General features: G+C 40.0%; 1 protein-coding gene across 1 annotated transcript in view; it reads right to left on the bottom strand.

Moving 5' to 3' along the window:
• Positions 1 to 11,039: 11,039 nt before the first annotated feature.
• Positions 11,040 to 18,910, bottom strand: part of Lats1 (large tumor suppressor kinase 1) — a 38,348-nt gene continuing 30,477 nt past the window's right edge. Inside the window, exons 6-8 of the mRNA XM_057754473.1 lie at positions 17,025 to 17,207; positions 16,711 to 16,817; positions 11,040 to 14,705 (exon numbers count right to left, since the gene is read on the bottom strand). Of these exons, the coding sequence (XP_057610456.1) occupies positions 14,196 to 14,705; positions 16,711 to 16,817; positions 17,025 to 17,207 (800 nt within the window). The 3' untranslated portion in view covers positions 11,040 to 14,195. The remainder of the gene's footprint in view (positions 14,706 to 16,710; positions 16,818 to 17,024; positions 17,208 to 18,910) is intronic.

The raw sequence follows: 18,910 nt of genomic DNA, 5'->3' as shown, positions 1-18,910 counted from the left end.
CTGTGTGTATGCCTGCAGGCCAGAAGAGGGCACCAGACCTCATTACAGATGGTTGCAAGCCACCATGTGGTTGCTGGGAATTGAACTCAGGACCTTTGGAAGAGCAGGCAATGCTCTTAACTGCTGAGCCATCTTTCCAGCCCTCGTTTATGACAAATCTTGTTTTAGAACCCGGTGCTTATACCGTGTAGACTGGGACCTATGCCGTGGCATAAACACAAGTACCGTCAAGACGTGCTATGGGGGAAATTTTATTTCCTTGGTTTTTGTTTTGTTTTGGCTTTCGGGGGCTGCCGTTTTAATATAAACATACAAGTAAAGTTATGCCCCCCTCCCCCCCGATTTGCAGATACTTACCAGACAGTGCTATAGATAGAAAGAACCATCGACATAATTGTTCCCTTTAGGGGTACATGGATCCTAGTGCTTGGGCGGATTAAAGGGATCTCTGTGAGTTCCAGGTCAGCCAGGACTACATAGTGACACTCAAAAAAAAAAAAAAAAAAAAGAGAGAGAGAGAGATGTGTGTGTGTGTGTGTGTGTATGTATGTATATATAGTCCCAATCAACTAACAAAGACAAAAGTCATTCAGGAAAAACACATCCATTAACTCAATAAATACAAATATATTGAGTTTAAGCTTCTGGTCCTCCTGTTTCCACCTCCTCTGTGCTGTAATTACAAATGTGGGCCCCCATGCCTGTGGTTTGTGGTGCTGGAGATCAAACCCAGGGCTTTGCATGTGTTAGATAAACTACCAACTGAGCAGTATCCTCAGCTCCTAGTTCAACAAGTACTTATTTGAGCAACCACTACCTGCCACACACAATGCTTGCCACTGAGTTTATAATGTTTTCTGGGTAGAGATGGCTCAGCAGTTAAGAGCACTTGTTGGCTCTTACAGAGACCTGGGCTTAATTCCCAGCACCCACGTGGTGGCCAGAAACCATCTGTGACTCCAGTTCCAGGGGCTGTATCACCCTCTTTTGACCTCACAACACACCAGGCATCAACTGGTGCACATATATACATGCAGGAAAACCACATGTGTGTATACATATAAAGTGAAATAAATATTGACAAGAAACAATGTTTTACAGGGCTTAAAGTCTTCTAAATTTTTCACCCAAAATAGAAAATGATAGTTCTGCTGTAGTGGATATGAACTTTAGTGTCACAGAGCACAGAAAATGTAGTCAGTACATTAGTTAGGAATAATAAAAAACACTATAGGAGATATAGATCAATTACCATAAGAGATGGGTTTAACTTCTATATGAGTGCAAAGGTCTGCTAATTTATGAAGCCAGTTTAGAGTTTTAAAACTTCTCAAAGCTGTAAAATGAATATATGTGTTACAATTCAACTTATAGAAAATTCTAGAACTGATGAGATGAACCTGGAGTAAGGACTACCAATCAGTGTTGCAAGGAGTGGCGAGGCCACCTCCCTGCCACCCCAGCTCCCGGTCACCGGCTAGCTTTACCCGAAATAATTACACGCAAACTGTATTCTTTTAAACACTGCTTGGCCCATTAGTTTTAACCTCTTATTGGCTAGCTCTTACATATGGATCTAACCCATTTTTAATATTCTATGTAGCACCACGAGCTGGCTTACCAGGAAAGATCTTAACCTGCGTCTGTCTGGAGTGGGAGAATCATGGCGACTGCCTGACTCGGCTTTCTTTCTCCCAGCAATCTGTTCTGTCTACTCCACCTACCTAATTTTTTTGTCCTATCAAAGGCCAAGCAGTTTCTTTATTAATTAACCAATGAAAGCAACAGATAGATACAAGACCCACCTCCATCATTTCCCCTTTTTCTGTTTAAACAAAAAAGAAAGGCTTTAACTTTAACATAGTAAAATTACATATAACAAAACAGTTATAAAGCAAGAATTACAGTTACAATATTTATATCTATTTTATCTTTTATCACTAAGGAAAACTATAATTATCTATCCATTCTTCAACTCCATTAAAGACTCCAGAAGGATATAATATTACCTCAGTAAACAAGAAATAAGAAACTTCAAACTCTAGAAATAACAGAGACATCTCACTGCCTGGACAGTCACCCAAAGTTCTTTTGTACCATTGGGGCATCCGTCTTCGGCCTTCAGGCCCATAGTATCCAGCAGACTCTTCCATGAAGCAGGAAATTTCAAAGACAGTTCAGTCATTTTCTGCTGTGTCCTGCAGAATGTCTCACAGACTCTTTCATGAGTCAGGAACCCCGAAATACCATCTCACCTTTAGGCAAGTTCAGCAGTCCTCTCTCTGTGGGTTCTCTGTGTCCAGTTTATACAACAGTCCAGGCAAGAGCAGTTTCTTGCCCAAATGACTAACCAACTCCATAAGGATCCTCTTCGATGCCCGTCTTTCTCTCAAAGTAGATTGGTGCTGCCAGGAGCAGACGTGTCTCATTGTCATGAAAAGCCCTGAGTTATTAAAACATTTAAAATGCCATATTCTGTAGTCTTTGAAAGATATGAAGAATACCTATTTAACTGAAATATATCTCTACATATCTAGAAAATCTAACTAACATGACTACAAGTTTGACTATTATCGATGATTATCCATTAACAACTTATATTTCCTAATTATATATTACATTCTTAAATGAACTACACAATCCTCTGGTTCTGTAAGTCTATTTCCCAATTAAAGCTGTATATATTATTACAATTTCTGTCTGCCTTCATTTAAGCTGCTACAAATCAGTGATAGCCTAGTGTGAGATTTAGGAGGTTGGGGATGATGTTCTGTAGGGGAAGTATTTTCCCAAATGTGTACATTTTTTATATATAAAATAGATATTGTAATTTGATTTTATGTAAATTGTACCTCAATGTCTTTTGTTGTTTTTGAGACAGATCTTACTCTTTAGGCTAGGCTATCCTGAAAATTATTATGTAGCCCAGGTTGACCTCAGATTCATACGGTTTCTCTGCTCTCAGGTGCCCAGTGTTAGGCATGAGCTTCCATGCCTGGCTTTGATAAAGATGTTTCAAATAGACAACCCTCCAAAAGTGGCTTGCAGTGATTACTTCTATTTATTTACTTGTACAGTCAAAAAAAAATTGTCAAGAGTTTCTGTTGCTGTGAAGAGACACCATGACCATGGTAACTCTTAAAAAGGGAAAACATTTAGCTGGAGTGGCTTGCTTCCAGTTTCAGAGGTTCAGTCCATTACTAACATGAGAGGGAGGGAGCATGGTGGCATGCAGGCAGACTTAGTGCTGAAGCTGAGAGTGCTACATCTTGCAGGCAACAGGAAGTTGACTGACAGTCACACTGCAGGAAGCTTGAGCAAGAGACCTCAAAGCCCACCCTGATAGTGATACACTTCCTCCAACAAGGCTGAACTTCCTAATAGTGCCACTGCCCTTGGGGGTCATTTTCTTTCAGACCACCACATAGATACCCTTAAATCACAGAGGTTTCAAACAACTTCTAATTTTCCTTCCGTACTTCTCTTCTTCTTCCTCCCTCTTCCTCCTCCTCGTCCTTCTTTGGTAGGACTCACTATTCAGCCCATGCTAACCTTGGACTCAGTGGTGATCCTCTTGCCTCAGCTTCCCTGATGCCATCATACAATTTTCTTCTTACCTGCTTTGTCTTTTTACCTTTACAGTGCTGAACCCAGCTCCATGCTGTCCCTAGCTCTTCTTAGCTTCATCTAACTCACAGTTGGATGAATGCAATCACTGAAACCACAGAAGTAAAAAAAAGTGTGTGTGTTTTTTGTCTAGTTTTGTCATGGTTTTACAAAAGAGTCATCTGAAGGGAGGTTCCCCAATTGAGAAAATGTGTGCATAAGATCCAGGGGCAAGCCCATCCCATTGAGGGTGAGTCCATCCCTGGGTTGGTGGTCCTGGGTTCTAAAAGAAAGCAGGCTGATCAAGCCATGAAGAACAGGCCAGTAAGCAGCACTTCTCCATGGCCCCTGCATCAGGTCCTGCCTCCAGGTTCCTACTGCGTTTGAATTTCTGTCCCAACTACCTTCGATGATGTACTACACTGTGGAAGTGTAAGCCAAATAAACACTTTTCCTTCCCAACTTCCCTTTGAGTTCAAGGTCAGCCTGGTCTACACAGCAAGTTCCAGGACAACCAGGGCTTTATAGAGATACTCTGTTTCAAAAAGGAAGAGGAGGAGGAGGAAAAGAAAGAAAGAACTGTATAGCTTTTATCTAGATAAGTTATATGTAAGTTCTCCTCACATTTGATTCCCCAGTGTCAGTCTGACTTCAAAGCGACAGGTGTGTGCAGCTCTCCGGTGTCCTCTGAAGGGAGTGCTTAGAGGCCACCTGCTCATCAGTCCCGAGAGCTACACTAGTCATTGCTCTCTAACCATGGGGTTTGCAGAACCACCTCCATTCTCAAACAATTGCATCCCCAATGGAACTCTGAAAACAAGTTTGCATTTTTCTGGTGAATAGCCCGACTAATGAGGCAGGGCTGTAGGACATGAGAAGTTATAGGGAAAGAGGTAGAAAGGTAAATGCCAGCCGAAGACTTTATCCACTAAGCAATAAGCAAAAGAAAAGTGCTGTTCAAATGAAGGTATAAAGCAGTAGCAAAAGGAGGATAAGTTTGGTGCTAAAAGAGAGAAGTAACTTGGAGGAGGGAGTAAACAGAGTGATTGCTGAAAGAGGTGACCTCCGGAATTACACAGGAGGGAAATGGCCATAGAGGGTTACCACCTGCCAGTGTTTATTCATTGTCTCTTTCACCAGTAGACAAAATTAAGCTAGGTGTTATAATTAGCACATTGTAGGCACTAATTAAGTAGTTGTAGAGTAAATAAAATCATAGTAAATAATGAATGTATACTTTGGGATACCATAATCTTTTAAACTTTTAAAGTTTTTTTTAAATTTTTATGTGTATAAATGTTTGGCCTGCATGTGTGTATGTGCACTGCATGTGTGCCTGGGGTCTGTAGAGACAAGAAAAGTGTGCTTAATCCCTCAGAACTGGAGTTATAGATGGTTGCAAGCTCCTGTGTTGGTGCTGGGAACTGCACCCAGGCTCTCTGCGAGAGTAGCAAGTGCTCTAATTCATTGAACCACCTCTCCAGCCCTAAATAAAATCACGCTTAGAAATCAAGAGGTGCTTCTTCTATTTCGTTGGAGACTAAAAGGGACTCTTGGGTTCAGTTTATTAATTTGCTCAGCTAGTAACTTTCCGTTGTGTATTTTTAAAAGATTGAACTGTCTCTTAGAATACACAGTAGTCTGGTTTTTATTTAAAAATTTCCATTTATTTGCCTCTTGTTGCAGAGAAAGGGGACATGCACATGCCATAGGCTATGGCATGCATGCGAAGGTCAGAGGATAAGTTACAAAAACAGTTCTGTTCTTCTACCACGTGGGTTCCTAGCATTAATCTCAAGTCATCAGGCTGCACAGCAAATGCCTTTACTTACTGACCTATGTTGCTGCTCCAAAGTCATTAGCACTAATGTATTCAAGCCATGAACTTCACTAAATTTTAGGTTATAGCCCACAGTATCATTCTACTGTCTTCTGAATTTGCTCTGTAAATTGTTATAAGCCAGTGGGCATTTATTATGCAGTCTATTGTTTTCCTCTGTCAGCTTGAAGATTTTTCCCCTTTCCCTTAGTTCCTATCTGTTTGCCTCTGAGATGCTGTGATAGTTGAGGCCCTCCAGGAAGTAGCCTCCAAAGCATCCTTTCATTGGACAGTGATTTACTCTCAGTAAATGGAGAGTTTAAAGGAGGTCATGAGAGGCATCGTATCCTAATGTAAGGCTGGGTCCTATGAAGGAACTCAAGGCAGCAAGAGTTTCAGACTGTCATAATATATGACGAACATTTTAATGAGGCCGATGGGGAGCTTCTAGTCAAAGGTCATCACTGGAGAAACCATCTGGATTTGGGAGTGCCTTAGTATTCCTGCTGGACTGATTGCTGACTGGAAGTCCAATGAGGTTTGTAAGATGCATAGATGGTGGTGAATTCAGGGAATGGCAGCTTGGACATCGCTTAAACTTCCCACAAATCTGACAAGTTCATTTTACAGCTGCCAAAGTTCTCAAGATGTAATCAACTTCTTTTTTTCCCCCTTTTTCTTTTTTTTTTTTCCTTTCTTCTCTTTTTGCATTTTGTTTTTTCAAGACAGGGTTTCTCTATGTAGCCCTGGATGTCCTGGAACTCAATTTGTAGACCAGGCTGGCCTCGAAGTCACAGAAATTTACCTGCCTCTGTCTCTGCCTCTGGAGTACTGGGATTAAAACCCTCTCTCTCTCTCTCTCTCTCTCTCTCTCTCTGACTTTCTGCCTCCATTATCTCCCTTTTCTGAGATAGGATCTTGCTATGTCGTCCATGCAATCCTCCTGCATCAGCCTCTGAGCACTGGGATTACAGGTGCATACCACCAGGCCCAGTTTGAGGTATTTATATTATGTATTATGTCCACTAAATGTGGTAAGTTTATGACCAATATTTTTTTTTAAATTTTAAAAGAAAAAATAAATGAGGGTCTCACTAAGTAGCCCTTGTTGATCTCAAACTCACTTTATAGACCAGACTAGCCTCAAATTCACAGAGATCCTCCTGCCTCTGGCTCCCAAGGGCTGGTTGAGTTCTTCCTTTTCATGGATCATTATCCTGCAGAGAAGAGAGTTATATCAACAAGGTTTAACAGATACCTAGATATTGCTTTTCTTTTCCTTTGTAGTTGTTCAAGAAAGAACAAATGGGAAGACATGCCTGTACAGCATAGTTATGAGCACGGCTTAATCACCTACCAATTCCAGATGTCAGTCAAGCTCACTGGTTGTTTCTTCTCTAGAGGTCATGTCTTATTTTTCTTTGTTTGTCAAGTATGTTTAGGTTACTCCCTAGGAATTGGAAATGTTATGTTGCAGAGTCCCTAGACTCCTGTGTTTTTCTTTGATAAAGCAAGAAATTGACTTGGCCTTTCTGTCCTGGACAGCACCTCAACTGCCAGTTCATCTTTTATGTTCTTAGACAGGATATTTGGGTTCTCCCTGCACTCATGTTTCAAGATTCAGCCAGAGGTCAGGTGTGGTGGTGCATGCTTGTACTCCTAGCACTTTTGCAGCTGAGGCAGGAGAGCTGAGTTTAGGCCAGCATAGGTCAAATAAAATGACTTTCTAAAAAACAAAACAAAACAAAAAATAAAACCTTTTACATGTCAAGATGTTATCCAAGGCTGGAGAGGTGGCTCAGTGGTTAAGAGCACTGCTTGCTCTGCCAAAGGTCCTGAGTTCAATTCCCAGTAACCACATGGTGGCTCACAACCATCTGTAATAAGATTTGGTGCCCTCTTCTGGTTGGCAGGCATACATGCAGAATACTAAGAATACTGTATACATAATAAATAAATAAATTTTTTTAAAAAAAGATGTTATCCAAATGGGCACTTATCTCATGCCATTCATTTCCTCTAAGTAGCAGCTGGCCTCCATAATCTGCTGGTCTTGGTTCTGCCCCAGCATTCTCAAGTAGACTTTCCTTCATGGCGTTTCTAGCTATCATATCATATGTAACAGAACGTATCTATCAGGAGCTGATGTGGTGATACCAGAGACAAGATATGGAGTCATCATGTGGGTTATAAACTTGAAGGGCTAGAATGAGGTCAGACTCCTGTGGGGTGGTTGTTAGTGACTCAGTAGTTGGCTGTGAGCTGGTGGCACATGCCAATCTCAGCACTCAGGAGGCTGAGGCAGCAGTATCACAAGTTTGTGAACAGCCTTGACAAATCTGGACCACATGGTGAAATGCTATCTTTCAAAACAAAAGAAAAAAAATACAGGCCGATATAGGGTGTGGTGGTTTGAATGAGAATGGGCCCCATAGGCTCATATATTTGAACATTAGTTCTCAGTTGGTGGACTGTTTGGGAAGGATTAGGAGGTGTGGCCTTGTTGGAGGAAGTATGTCACTGGAGGTGCACTTTGGGGTTTCAAAAGTCCATGCCAGGCTCAGTCTTTCTGCCCCCTGCCTGGGAATCAGGATGTAAGCTCTTAGCTACTGACCTAGCAGCAAGCTTGATTGCCTGCCACCACACTTCTTCCACGACAGACATGGACTAACCTGAAACTGCAAGCAAGATCCAACTAAATGCTTTCTTATATAAATTGTCTTGGTCATGGTGTCCTGTCACAGCGATAGAACAGTAAGACAAGGGCCTCAGCCACCTTAGTAACAATGAGGACGAAGATAAGGAATTAGAGATTAAAGTAATTTGTGATGAATTGAATGAGAGGGAGTCAAAGTACAAAATAATCCTCTTAAACTGTTCTGCAAACCAGATTATGCACACTCCGTGCTTCACTAGCCTTGGTGTGGATTCGTTGGCTGCAATGGGTGTGTATGTTTTCTCTCATTTAATAGTTCTTCAGCTCCCTGCAGACAACACTGTATCACACCATTTCTCAGGTATTTGTTCATTTTGTTCTACTCCTTGGTGCTTTCATGGTTTTTATGGTCAAAATAAACTCACTATATTGTCCATGGTCCATCCTGTGGAAAAGGAAAACAGCAGGTACAGAGCAAAGAATTTCAAACTGTGTGTAAGATCTGCTTACGTCCTAGTGTGATGGCCACGTCACAGATATGTGAAAACAGAGCTTGTAGTGTGATAGCAGAGGCTGTCTGTAAAAGTGGAGTGCAGACTGGATGTTGGGAACAGGAAAAGCCTCTGTCATTAGGCCTGAGACTGATTCACTCATGAGCATATAGAATTAGAATCCAGCTCAGGCCTCCTCTCATAGATATTGGTAGGCGCCCTGCTGACACTGTCAGTGAGTTCTGGGCTAGCACACTTGCTATTGAGTCTCCATTTAAGGACTGTGACAACCAATACCCACAGCTTCTTACCCTGACTCCTACCTGAGCATTAGAACCTGGCGTCAGGCTCTTGCTGTGCTGTAAACTTCTCTCACCCTCAAGGCATGGAAGAGGCTCCATCTTCTTCAGAGACCACATTGTGCTGTCTGTCCATGGTATGGAGGCCTAAACTCTCATTGGACTCCCATGCCATGCATCTCCCCATCTGTCCATGGCCTAACTCCAATAAACTCCTTTATCCCCAGTAGTCTGTCTCAGTGTTCTCCTGAACCACCAACTTCATTCAAAATCTAGCATTGGGAACCCTTTATTTCTTCCCCAGAAGAAACAATCTAGAGTTACACCCAGATCATGAATGCACAAAGATATTCTGGGTATCGGAAAGGACAAAACACTGGATACTGGAGGCAGGAGCCATCCAGGCCTTAAATACTTCTGTCAACTTCCCTCTCCCTTTCAGGTATAGATAGAGGGGAGAGGGGAAAGTATCAACATAGGAAAGTATTTTTACAATGTGAAGCATCATGGACATGGACCCACAAAGTAGTAACACAAATCAGAAATACTGCATTCGGGCCTATCAATTTGGCCTCATGAACATCAAATAAGAATTTACGAAGGGGAATAAATGAATGGACAAAAGAAAACAACAGCAACGCTAGCACTTGAATGTTTTCATGTTCAGCTGATTTGAGAGGTCTAGAATCTGAATAGCATTTCTTGTGATACATGTAAAGGGAAATGTCACCTTCACATCTAAAAATGATCAAATATACCTAAATGATACTAAATGTCAAGTTTAATTAGGAGAAAGTTTTGGGATCTAGGTGAGGTAGTAAAGGTCTATAATCCTAGCACTCAATAGGTAGAAACACAAAGATCAGACACTCAAAGCCTGTTTCAGCTACGCAAGCTCCAGACCAGACTGAGTTGCACGAGAATTTGTCTAAAAAAAAAAAAAAAAAAGGGAAATTTTTAAAAAATGGAATTACAAGGCTCGAACCTGGCTCAGAGGTTAAAAGTACTTGCTGCTCTTTCAGAGGACTAGAGTTGAGTTCCCAGCACCCATATCAGGCAGCTCAGAAACCACTTGTAACTCCAGCTCCAAGGGACCCAACAACCTTTTCTGGCCCTTTAGGGCACCCCTGCACATGGACATACATTTTTTAAATGTATAAAGTAAAATGGAAATATAAATAATACCTTAATGTTAAATACTGATTGTACTTCTATTAGAGAAAAATGAGAATGTCCCCTACATTCCACTGTAATCAATTTGTCTTAATTGCATAACTACAATCACTAGTCATATACACTTCAACTCCAAAGCAGCAAAGTTTTAATCATAAACTTTCTAAGATTGAAAAATGAAAACTGAATTTAGATAATTAGGCTAGAACAGAACATATAAGTAGACATGTTACCATCAAAGGGACAAATCTCATGGGGTCCCAAACCTAGACAATTAACTACAGGTAACTAAGCAATGTTGAAAGTGGGGAAAACAGTCATCTCCAGGAAAGAGCACATCCAAAAATGATCAGCTCTGAAATTATGTACATATGAGTAATATTATATAGACTGAACAGGTTGTATTTAGGCACAAACACACACAGAAAAAGAGGTCATGAATTTGAGAGTTAAGAGTGTGTGAGGGGGCACACTGGAAAGTTAGAAGAAGGAAAGGGAAGGAGGAAATGATATATTTCCAGTTCAAACTATTTTAAATTATATAAAAGTAAAGAAATCTTGAAAAATTAAAAACTGGGATGGTGAAATGGCTCAGCAGGTGGAGGTGCTTGCCTCCAAGCCTGACAACCAATTCAACCCTCAGGAACCACACGGTTGAAGGAGGGAACTGAATCCACTGAGTCCTGATTGCTACGAGTGCTGTGGCATGAGCACACACGCGCATACACACACACACACACACACACGCGTGCGTGCACGCGCGCGCGCGCTAAAAAAGTAAGAAAATAGAGCTGGCATGATTGCTCAGTGGTTAAGGCTCTTGCCACCAAGTCTGAAGATACAGACTGGATCCCAGCAACCACATGCATGGTCAAAGGAGAAGAGTGACTCCTGAAACTTGTCCTCTGCCCTCCTGTGGGCATGCACACCCCCCCACATACAATACAACATAATAGAAATTTACATAATTTAGTTTTCTGCACATAATTGAAAGATCTGAATTTTGTTTTTTTTTATTATCCCAGCAAATGTTACACTAGAGGAAATGATTGGGAAAATACAAATAGATCCATTAAAACTGACTGATTATTTGTTCTATTACATTCAGAAATATGCAAAACAGTTGTTATATTGCAAAGCAGTAATTCTTTTTCTAGCAAAGCATTATTTTATAAAATGGTAGTGTTGCCATTGATTCCATTTTAATACAAAATACTTATATACATAATACAATATAAAAGTAAACTGGGAAGTGCCCTCCACAAAGGAATACACTAAGGCACTTTACAAATATACCAATATGTTGACCCAAATTATGTTTTATTTTAGATTAAAAAACACAAACTGTTTGACTTTAAATATCAAAGGGATTTTTTGTTTATTAAAGAAAAAGTTCTAAAGTACCTTGGGTAACAGCAGCAGCATATCTAAGAACTCCTCCCACTGGGCTTCTAAGTTCTAACATATTATTAAATCAGAACAAAACATTTCCACTCACAGTTTTGCACTTCTCAACAGCAGAAGGAAATAACTTTTTAAAAAAGTCAATCTCAAAGTGACTTCTTAGTCATACATTCTATAGTTTCTATTACAAATAGGAAGGTAGGACAGAAACAGCAACAGGGCCTGCCTCAGGACGTTACTGAACAATACACAACAGTATGTACAATTACACAACTATAGAACGCATTTTATAAATACTATTGATAACGTATTAAAGGGGCAAGTACACAAGACAGCCAGTTTTAAGGGACAGCATGGAGAACAGCATCTTCACCCTGCTTCAGTTGAGAGTGTCCAGGTTTTATGTTGTTCTCTTTATTTGCTCATAAAGCACCAGCTTCTATGCTGGAAGAACTGGATGAAGTCAGGGAGTAATCCAATAAGTATCCAAAATATTAAAATTGTGAATAAAATACTAAAATCACAGATACCAATGCTTATATACTGCCTCTGACAAACACTAGACCATCAGGGAAGTTTAGAAGGACACAGAATTTGTAGTGTTTACATTCAGAGGAAACGTGGTTGTGGGGAGAGACAGCACCTTTGTTTTCCTGCAGTGTAAATATGACAAAGTTGGTTTTCTACTGTATTGCACCATAATCCAGGAGTAAAACCACTAAATGAAAATGTAAATCTGAGTGAGAAAGCCCAAAGAACAAGAGGGCTGTCTTATAAATGTGGGAACCAAGTAAAAAACTCTTGAATTAGTATGTTTTGCATAGGACTATTAAAACGCCCCATGATTTAGAGACTGTTTCCTGATAGCACATTCTCTTACAGCTCTCCTTAGCAATCCTTCAGAAACACCCGACATTTCAGTGCCCTCAAAATAGTGTTTAAAACATGTCAGTGTCGTGCCAGCATTCACAGGACCATCACATCGTACTCTAGAAACCTTTCCAATGACAGATCATCATTTCTACAGAAACTGTGCAATAAATTAAGAGTTTTCAGTTGAATGTAGCAACTTACTTAGAGGATGTAGGTCTCTAACCTGTCTGTGAAGTTTCTATCATATCTAGGGATCCCTGGATGTGCATGCAACGCTTTCTGTATATGTGCTGATATGCACTTTTTTCACTAGGGCCAGAGTTAACACAACCTTCATCTCAAAAGAACCAGTGATCCCAAAGATCCATTCTTATACTGCAACAAGTTCTAAACTGAACATGAAAGTGTAAGCTAATAAGCTAATAATTTTTCTCTTTCTCCAACCAAATATCTTTGCTTTTAAATTTTTTATACATATGGTTTCAAACAAATTATCTTTTATATGAAAGCTAGATAGGTAAATATCTTTCCTATCCGCAAACATTAAATCTGATAAAGTAATTCATGTCAGTAAACCCTAGGAAAAGAAAATAATATACAAACTTTACTAAGGTAAGAATGCAGCCTGATTCTTCTACCTAAAAGATGTTACTATGCATTTTGTTATAAAGCCACAATTCTTCCTTAGAACCTAAACATTATATAAATAGGCACATTAATCTTAAATAAGTTAGGTGGTCTTCAATTTTTAAACCACTATGTATCTTCTAATTAGGAATGGTCATCCCAATTAGGAGTTAATTAATAATTATTTTTAACCAATTAATCTACTCTTAGGTATAATAGTGCCAAATAGAACCCTTTTCCTGTGCCAGTGATTTGTATTGTAGCACTGTTCTGAAAGAGGAAATCTACAGCAATGACAACACAATCAAGATTGATCACTGTACTGCAAAGGTACCTTTCGGGGACAGCGGTGCTGGGGATTGAACCCAGGGCTTTGTGTATGTTAGGCAAGTGCTCTACCACTAAGTTATAGCCCCAGCTCCTGGAAAAGTACTTTCTTAGTGAGTACATACAAATAAATTCTAATCAAAGTTTTACAAACTGAAAATAATTTCTTTGCTTAGGAGATGGAAATTTTTCCTCTAATCTTAAGATAAAAATATTACAGACCTTAGTTTTCAGTATATGAAAATTTGATTTATGGCAACTTTGTTCCCTTTTAAAACTGGAAGCAGCATTAATATCAATATGGAAACAAAACTAGTAGTGCTCTGACTTCTTTTTTTAAAGCCAGTAATTGAGAGGCTAGGCTAGGACTTCTGTGGAGGGAAGCGGTAAACTGCATTATTTCTAGTGAACTCACTTTTTTCTGCTCTATTTGTGATCCCAGGATATGACTTCCAGATTAGCATTAGCCTAGGTACACCTTCTAAAATGATGCCTTAATTTCTTTAGCTTATTGTGAACTAAAACCACAGTTACAGGGGAAATATGGGTATGTTTCATATTTGGTTAAAGCAAAATAAAACTGTCTTTCAAAAACTCTTGAATTTTAAAATTATTTAGCATATATACAAATAGATACCAGGCTTCTCTTTTTAGACAGAGCACTATATTTTAAGTACTTTAAGTACCAAGAACTGACTATAATACTCAGTTCATAATTTACTTTCCTTATAACAATTTATTCTAAATTATTGGATTAAAAGGGTGGAATAAATTAACATTTTAAAACAATTTCCCATAATTTAGGAAAACAAAATATTGTACACAGAGCACACAAACTGTCATATTTGCATAATCCCCTCAAAACCTACAAACCCTGCATTTCAGGTCTTCCTGCACTCTCACAAGTATCTCCTAGTCTATTAAACATACACTAGATCACGGGTTTTTACATCGGAGCCTGTGTCCTGGTCATCGTCATCAGACTGTTGCTCTGAGCCTTGTGAATTAATATATTCATACTCAATAGGCTTTGGATAATTATATGGGTAGCCATTGTCATCAAAAAACCTCCGAAAAGTAAACTCATAGAAAGCATGTTCAGGGTGCTTCCCGTTTTTATACCAGCCATTCAGAGTGTCGTTGATATTTTCTTCCTCATTATCATCACTCCACAACTTGTCAGGATCAACAGGGTCAAAATTGGATGTATCTGTTGGGTGCGTGATTTTGGGGATGTATGAAGCAGACTGCTGTCTCAGATCACTAGAGAAATCAATGGTTTTAAAAAATGGATGAGCCTTTATTTCATCAGCACCATTCTTGCCTAGGCGATCTTCTGGGCCTCGGCAGAGTTTGATGATGAGGTCAGAGGCTTCAGGACTCAGCTTAGCTTGAGGGGGAATGTGAAGAGAAGTTTGCCAGTTGATAACCTTTAAGAGAAGAGTTTTTAAAAATTAAGAAGGGAAGAGATGAAAATCAACAATTGCCTTAGGTTTTATATCAAATGTCTTACTGGACTACTTGTTTTTCTAAGTAACTTGCACGGTATTTTACCTTTAATAATAAATCACTGCTAGACAATATATTTTCTATCTTCAGCTCTTGAGAAGGCTCACAGTAAGGTTTCTTATTTTGTTTTGTTTGATTTTTGTTGTTTTGGTTTTTCAAGGCAGGGTTTTAGTGTGTAGCTCTGGAACTCCCTCTCTAGGCCAGGCTGCACTAGAACTCAGAGATCTGCCTGACTCTACCTCCTGAGTACTGGGATTAAAGAAGTGTGCCACCATCTAGCTGTTTTATTTTATTTTTGAGAAAAGGTCTCTCTAAGTAGCCTTGGCTGTTCTGGAATTTGCTATGTGTGGTACTTTGAGTGAAAATAGCCCCATAGACTCATAGGGACTGGCATTATTGGGAGGCATGGTCTTATGGAGTAGGTGCGGCACTGCTGAAGGAAGTGTGTCATTGGGGGCAGCCTCTGAAGTCTCAAAAGTTACAGCCAGGTTCAGTGTGTCTCAGTCTCTTCCTGCTGCTTTCTTTTTTTGTTTTTTGTTTTTTTTTGGTTTTTCGGGGCAGGGTTTCTCTGTGGTTTTGGAGCCTGTCCTGGAACTAGCTCTTGTAGACCAGGCTGGTCTCGAACTCACAGAGATCCACCTGCCTCTGCCTCCCGAGTGCTGGGATTAAAGGCGTGCGCCACCACCGCCCGGCTCTTCCTGCTGCTTTCTGATCAAGATATAGAACTCTCTGCTCCTCTCTACCATGTCTACCTGCACTCTGCCATGAAGATAATGAACTAAACCTCTGGCTGTATGTTAGCCCCCCAATTAAAATTTTCCTTTATAAGAGTTGCTGTAAAGCCGGGCGATGGTGGCGCACGCCTTTAATCCCAGCACTTGGGAGGCAGAGGCAGGCGGATCTCTGTGAGTTCGAGACCAGCCTGGTCTACAGAGCTAGTTCCAGGACAGGCTCCAAAGCCACAGAGAAACCCTGTCTCAAAAAAAAAAAAAAAAGAGTTGTTGTGATCATGTGTCTCTTCACAGCAACAGAAACCGTAACTAAAGCACTAAACCAAGCTGGCCTGGAACTCACAGAGATCCACCTCTGCCTCCCAAGTGCTGAGGTTAAAGGCTAGAGGTGGCTACCATGCTAAGCTTAAATAGGTTAAACATTCCCAATCCAAAAAAATTCAAAATCTGAAATACTTTAAAACATAAAAGTTCAGGGACTTGAGAGATGGCTCAGCAGTTAGGAGCACTGTCCAGAGAACCCAGGCTCAATTCCCAGCACCTACATGGCAGCTCACAACTGTCTGAAACTCCAGTTCCAGGAAATCTGACACCTTTATACCAATGCACATAAAATAAAAGTTAAACAAATTATTCAAAAAAATAATAACATAAAAACTCTTAATATTGATATAAGTAGAAAGCTCTCCACCTGATCTGTGTTGATTGCACTCAAAGGGAATTCACAAGGAGCTGGGAACACAGCCCAGTGGTAGAGCACTAGTCTAGCGTATCAGAGGTCATGGGCTTGGATCCTACCACTCCAAAAATAAAACAGAACCATAAAGAAATAAAAGGTACACTAAACTATTACATAAAATTACCTTCAGGCTGTTTGATACATAAATGAATTTCATGCTTAAACTTGCGATCTATTCCAATGAAATCTCAGTGTGTATATGCAAGCATTTAAAACTCTGGAGGCAGAGGCAGATTTCTGAGGTGTCAGCTGGTCTACCTACATGGTGAATTCTAAGCCAACTTAGGGCAACATACTGAGACCCCATCTCAAAACAAAACAAAATCTCAAAGAATGTGAAATATTTCTGCCTCAAGTCTTCTGAACAAGACATATAAAGGTACTCTTTTAAGTACTACAGCATATATAAACATCTATAAAGGGCTAATAATTTTTTGTGTAGGTCCTATAGCTTACCTTCATTTGTGTTTCTAATGGTGTTTGTGCCAAGAAAGGAGGTTGTCCCACCAACATTTCAAAAAGAATAACACCAACACTCCACCAATCACATAACTGTGTATATCCTAAAAGTACCAAAATTACATAGTTATTCACAAGAACACTTTTAAAAATGCTCAGAATACAAACAACATTAGCATTATGTCAACAATTTATACTGTAAAATCAACACTTCTATCTTAAACCTGAAAAGAAATAAGGTATATTCTAGCATAAATTTGGCTGATCTCAAAGACTACTAAAATTATTTATGAGACAAATAAATGCTTTGCCTGTTCGTAGTAGTACTTCAGGTGCAATATAATTGGGAGTCCCAACCAAAGAATGTGCTAGACATCGCTGGTGCTGGCGTGCAGCTCTCCGTTCTAGTGGCTTCAGTCTGTCTCCACACCGACAGTTGGAAGGATCTCCCCATTCATTACTGAAATCCATGCTATCTTGCCGTGGATGATCCCCTATAAAATAAAAAGGAAAACAATAAATGAAAGCAACAAGGACAAAAGTCAACCTCAAGTCTGTTTAACCTCTGATATCACGATAAAGAGCTAATAATACTTTCCCTGTGATGAATTAATGCACAAAAGATGCCAAGTCACTGGAAGCATTACTATTGCCGACGAGGGCCTGTTTGCAGGGATATAAACAGGAAAAGACTTGAACTAAGAAAAATGGAAGACTCAATACTTTACTCAATTTTAAGTGACCGCAATGTAAGTCATGAGTAGGTAGGATAAAGTATCTCATTCAAACTATTCTGTTATTTTTCTGAGGGTATTTTTTAAACACATCTGATAAATTTCACTCATTCAATTCATTCAACAAAATAAAATAAATAAGAACGATTCTTCACGCAGACAGGTCATACTCTGGCAGGGCAGAAGCACCACAAACATAAACATAGTGATGACAGGGCTGAGAGTGATCTCAGCTGTTAGGGGTGCTTGCCTAGCCCTGGGCTCCATGGACAGAACTGCAATAATTTGGCTTGTTGGAACATACCTGAAATCCCACCATAGCTTTGCTGACCTGACCCCTTTTAAGTATTTTTTAAGGATTTATTAATTACGTGTATACATGTGGGCATGTGCACATGATTGAGTACAGTGCCCTTAGAAGCCAGCAGTGTCAGGTCTGCTTGGAGCTGCAGATATGGGCAGCTGTAATCTAACTTGCCCATATGGGTTCCGGAAACTGAACTCAGGTCCTCTGGAAGAATAGTAGGTACTCTTGTCCCTGGCCCTATTTCTTCGTCTTCTTCTTCTTTTTTCTCTCTCTCTTTTTTTTTTTTTGAGACAGTGTCTCATTATAACCCAGACTGGCCTCAAACTTGCTATGTAGCATGACTTTAATCCCAGCACTTGGGAGGCCTCTGTGAGTTCAAGACCAACCTGATCGACATAGTGAGCTCCAGGAAAACAGAGCTCTGTGGAGAGAACTTGTCTCCGAACCAGAAGAGGACCCAGCAAGACAGCCAGTCCTCATGACCTGAGTTTAATCCCCGGAACTATGTGAAGGAGAGAAGCAACTCCAGCAGACCTCTGACTTCCACTTGCACATACACAAAATAAAGAGCTACTTTTGGGTTTTGTTGTTGTGTTTTTTTTTAAACCAATAATTAAAAAAAAAATTAGAGGCAGGGGACTCAGCTGGTAAAGTGACAGCTGAACAAGCTCAAAGACCTGACTTTGGATCCCTAACACCCCTGTAAAAACTAGGTGCTGTGACCCCACTCCTGGTAGAGGCAGGTGGGTCCTTGGCATTATTAACCAGTCAGCCTACCCAAATCCAGGAGCTTCATATACAGTAAGAAATCTTGTCTCAAAAATACAGTAAGAAAAAAAAAAGTGGCCGTTGAGACGTTTCAACCGGTAAAGGAGCTTGCCACAAAGCCTGATAACCTGAACTGGATCACTGGAACCCACATGGTAAAATGACAGAACCAACTCAGTTGTCCTCTGATCATTAAACTTCATGGCATGTACACACTGTGCCCATAGACACATAACACATAAATATAAACGTCAAAATAAAAAGATAATAATCAAGGAAGATACCTGACAGTGACCCCTGTCCCTACATGTAACCACATGAACTGTACACACATTTGCCCACAAACACATGAAAGAAAATGATGATGATGGCACTGAAGGTGTACTTT

Source organism: Chionomys nivalis, chromosome 2, assembly GCF_950005125.1.
Source record: "Chionomys nivalis chromosome 2, mChiNiv1.1, whole genome shotgun sequence".
Taxonomy (NCBI): domain Eukaryota; kingdom Metazoa; phylum Chordata; class Mammalia; order Rodentia; family Cricetidae; genus Chionomys; species Chionomys nivalis.
Note: the sequence above shows the minus strand (reverse complement) of the source record. Positions and strands in the feature narration are given on the sequence as shown.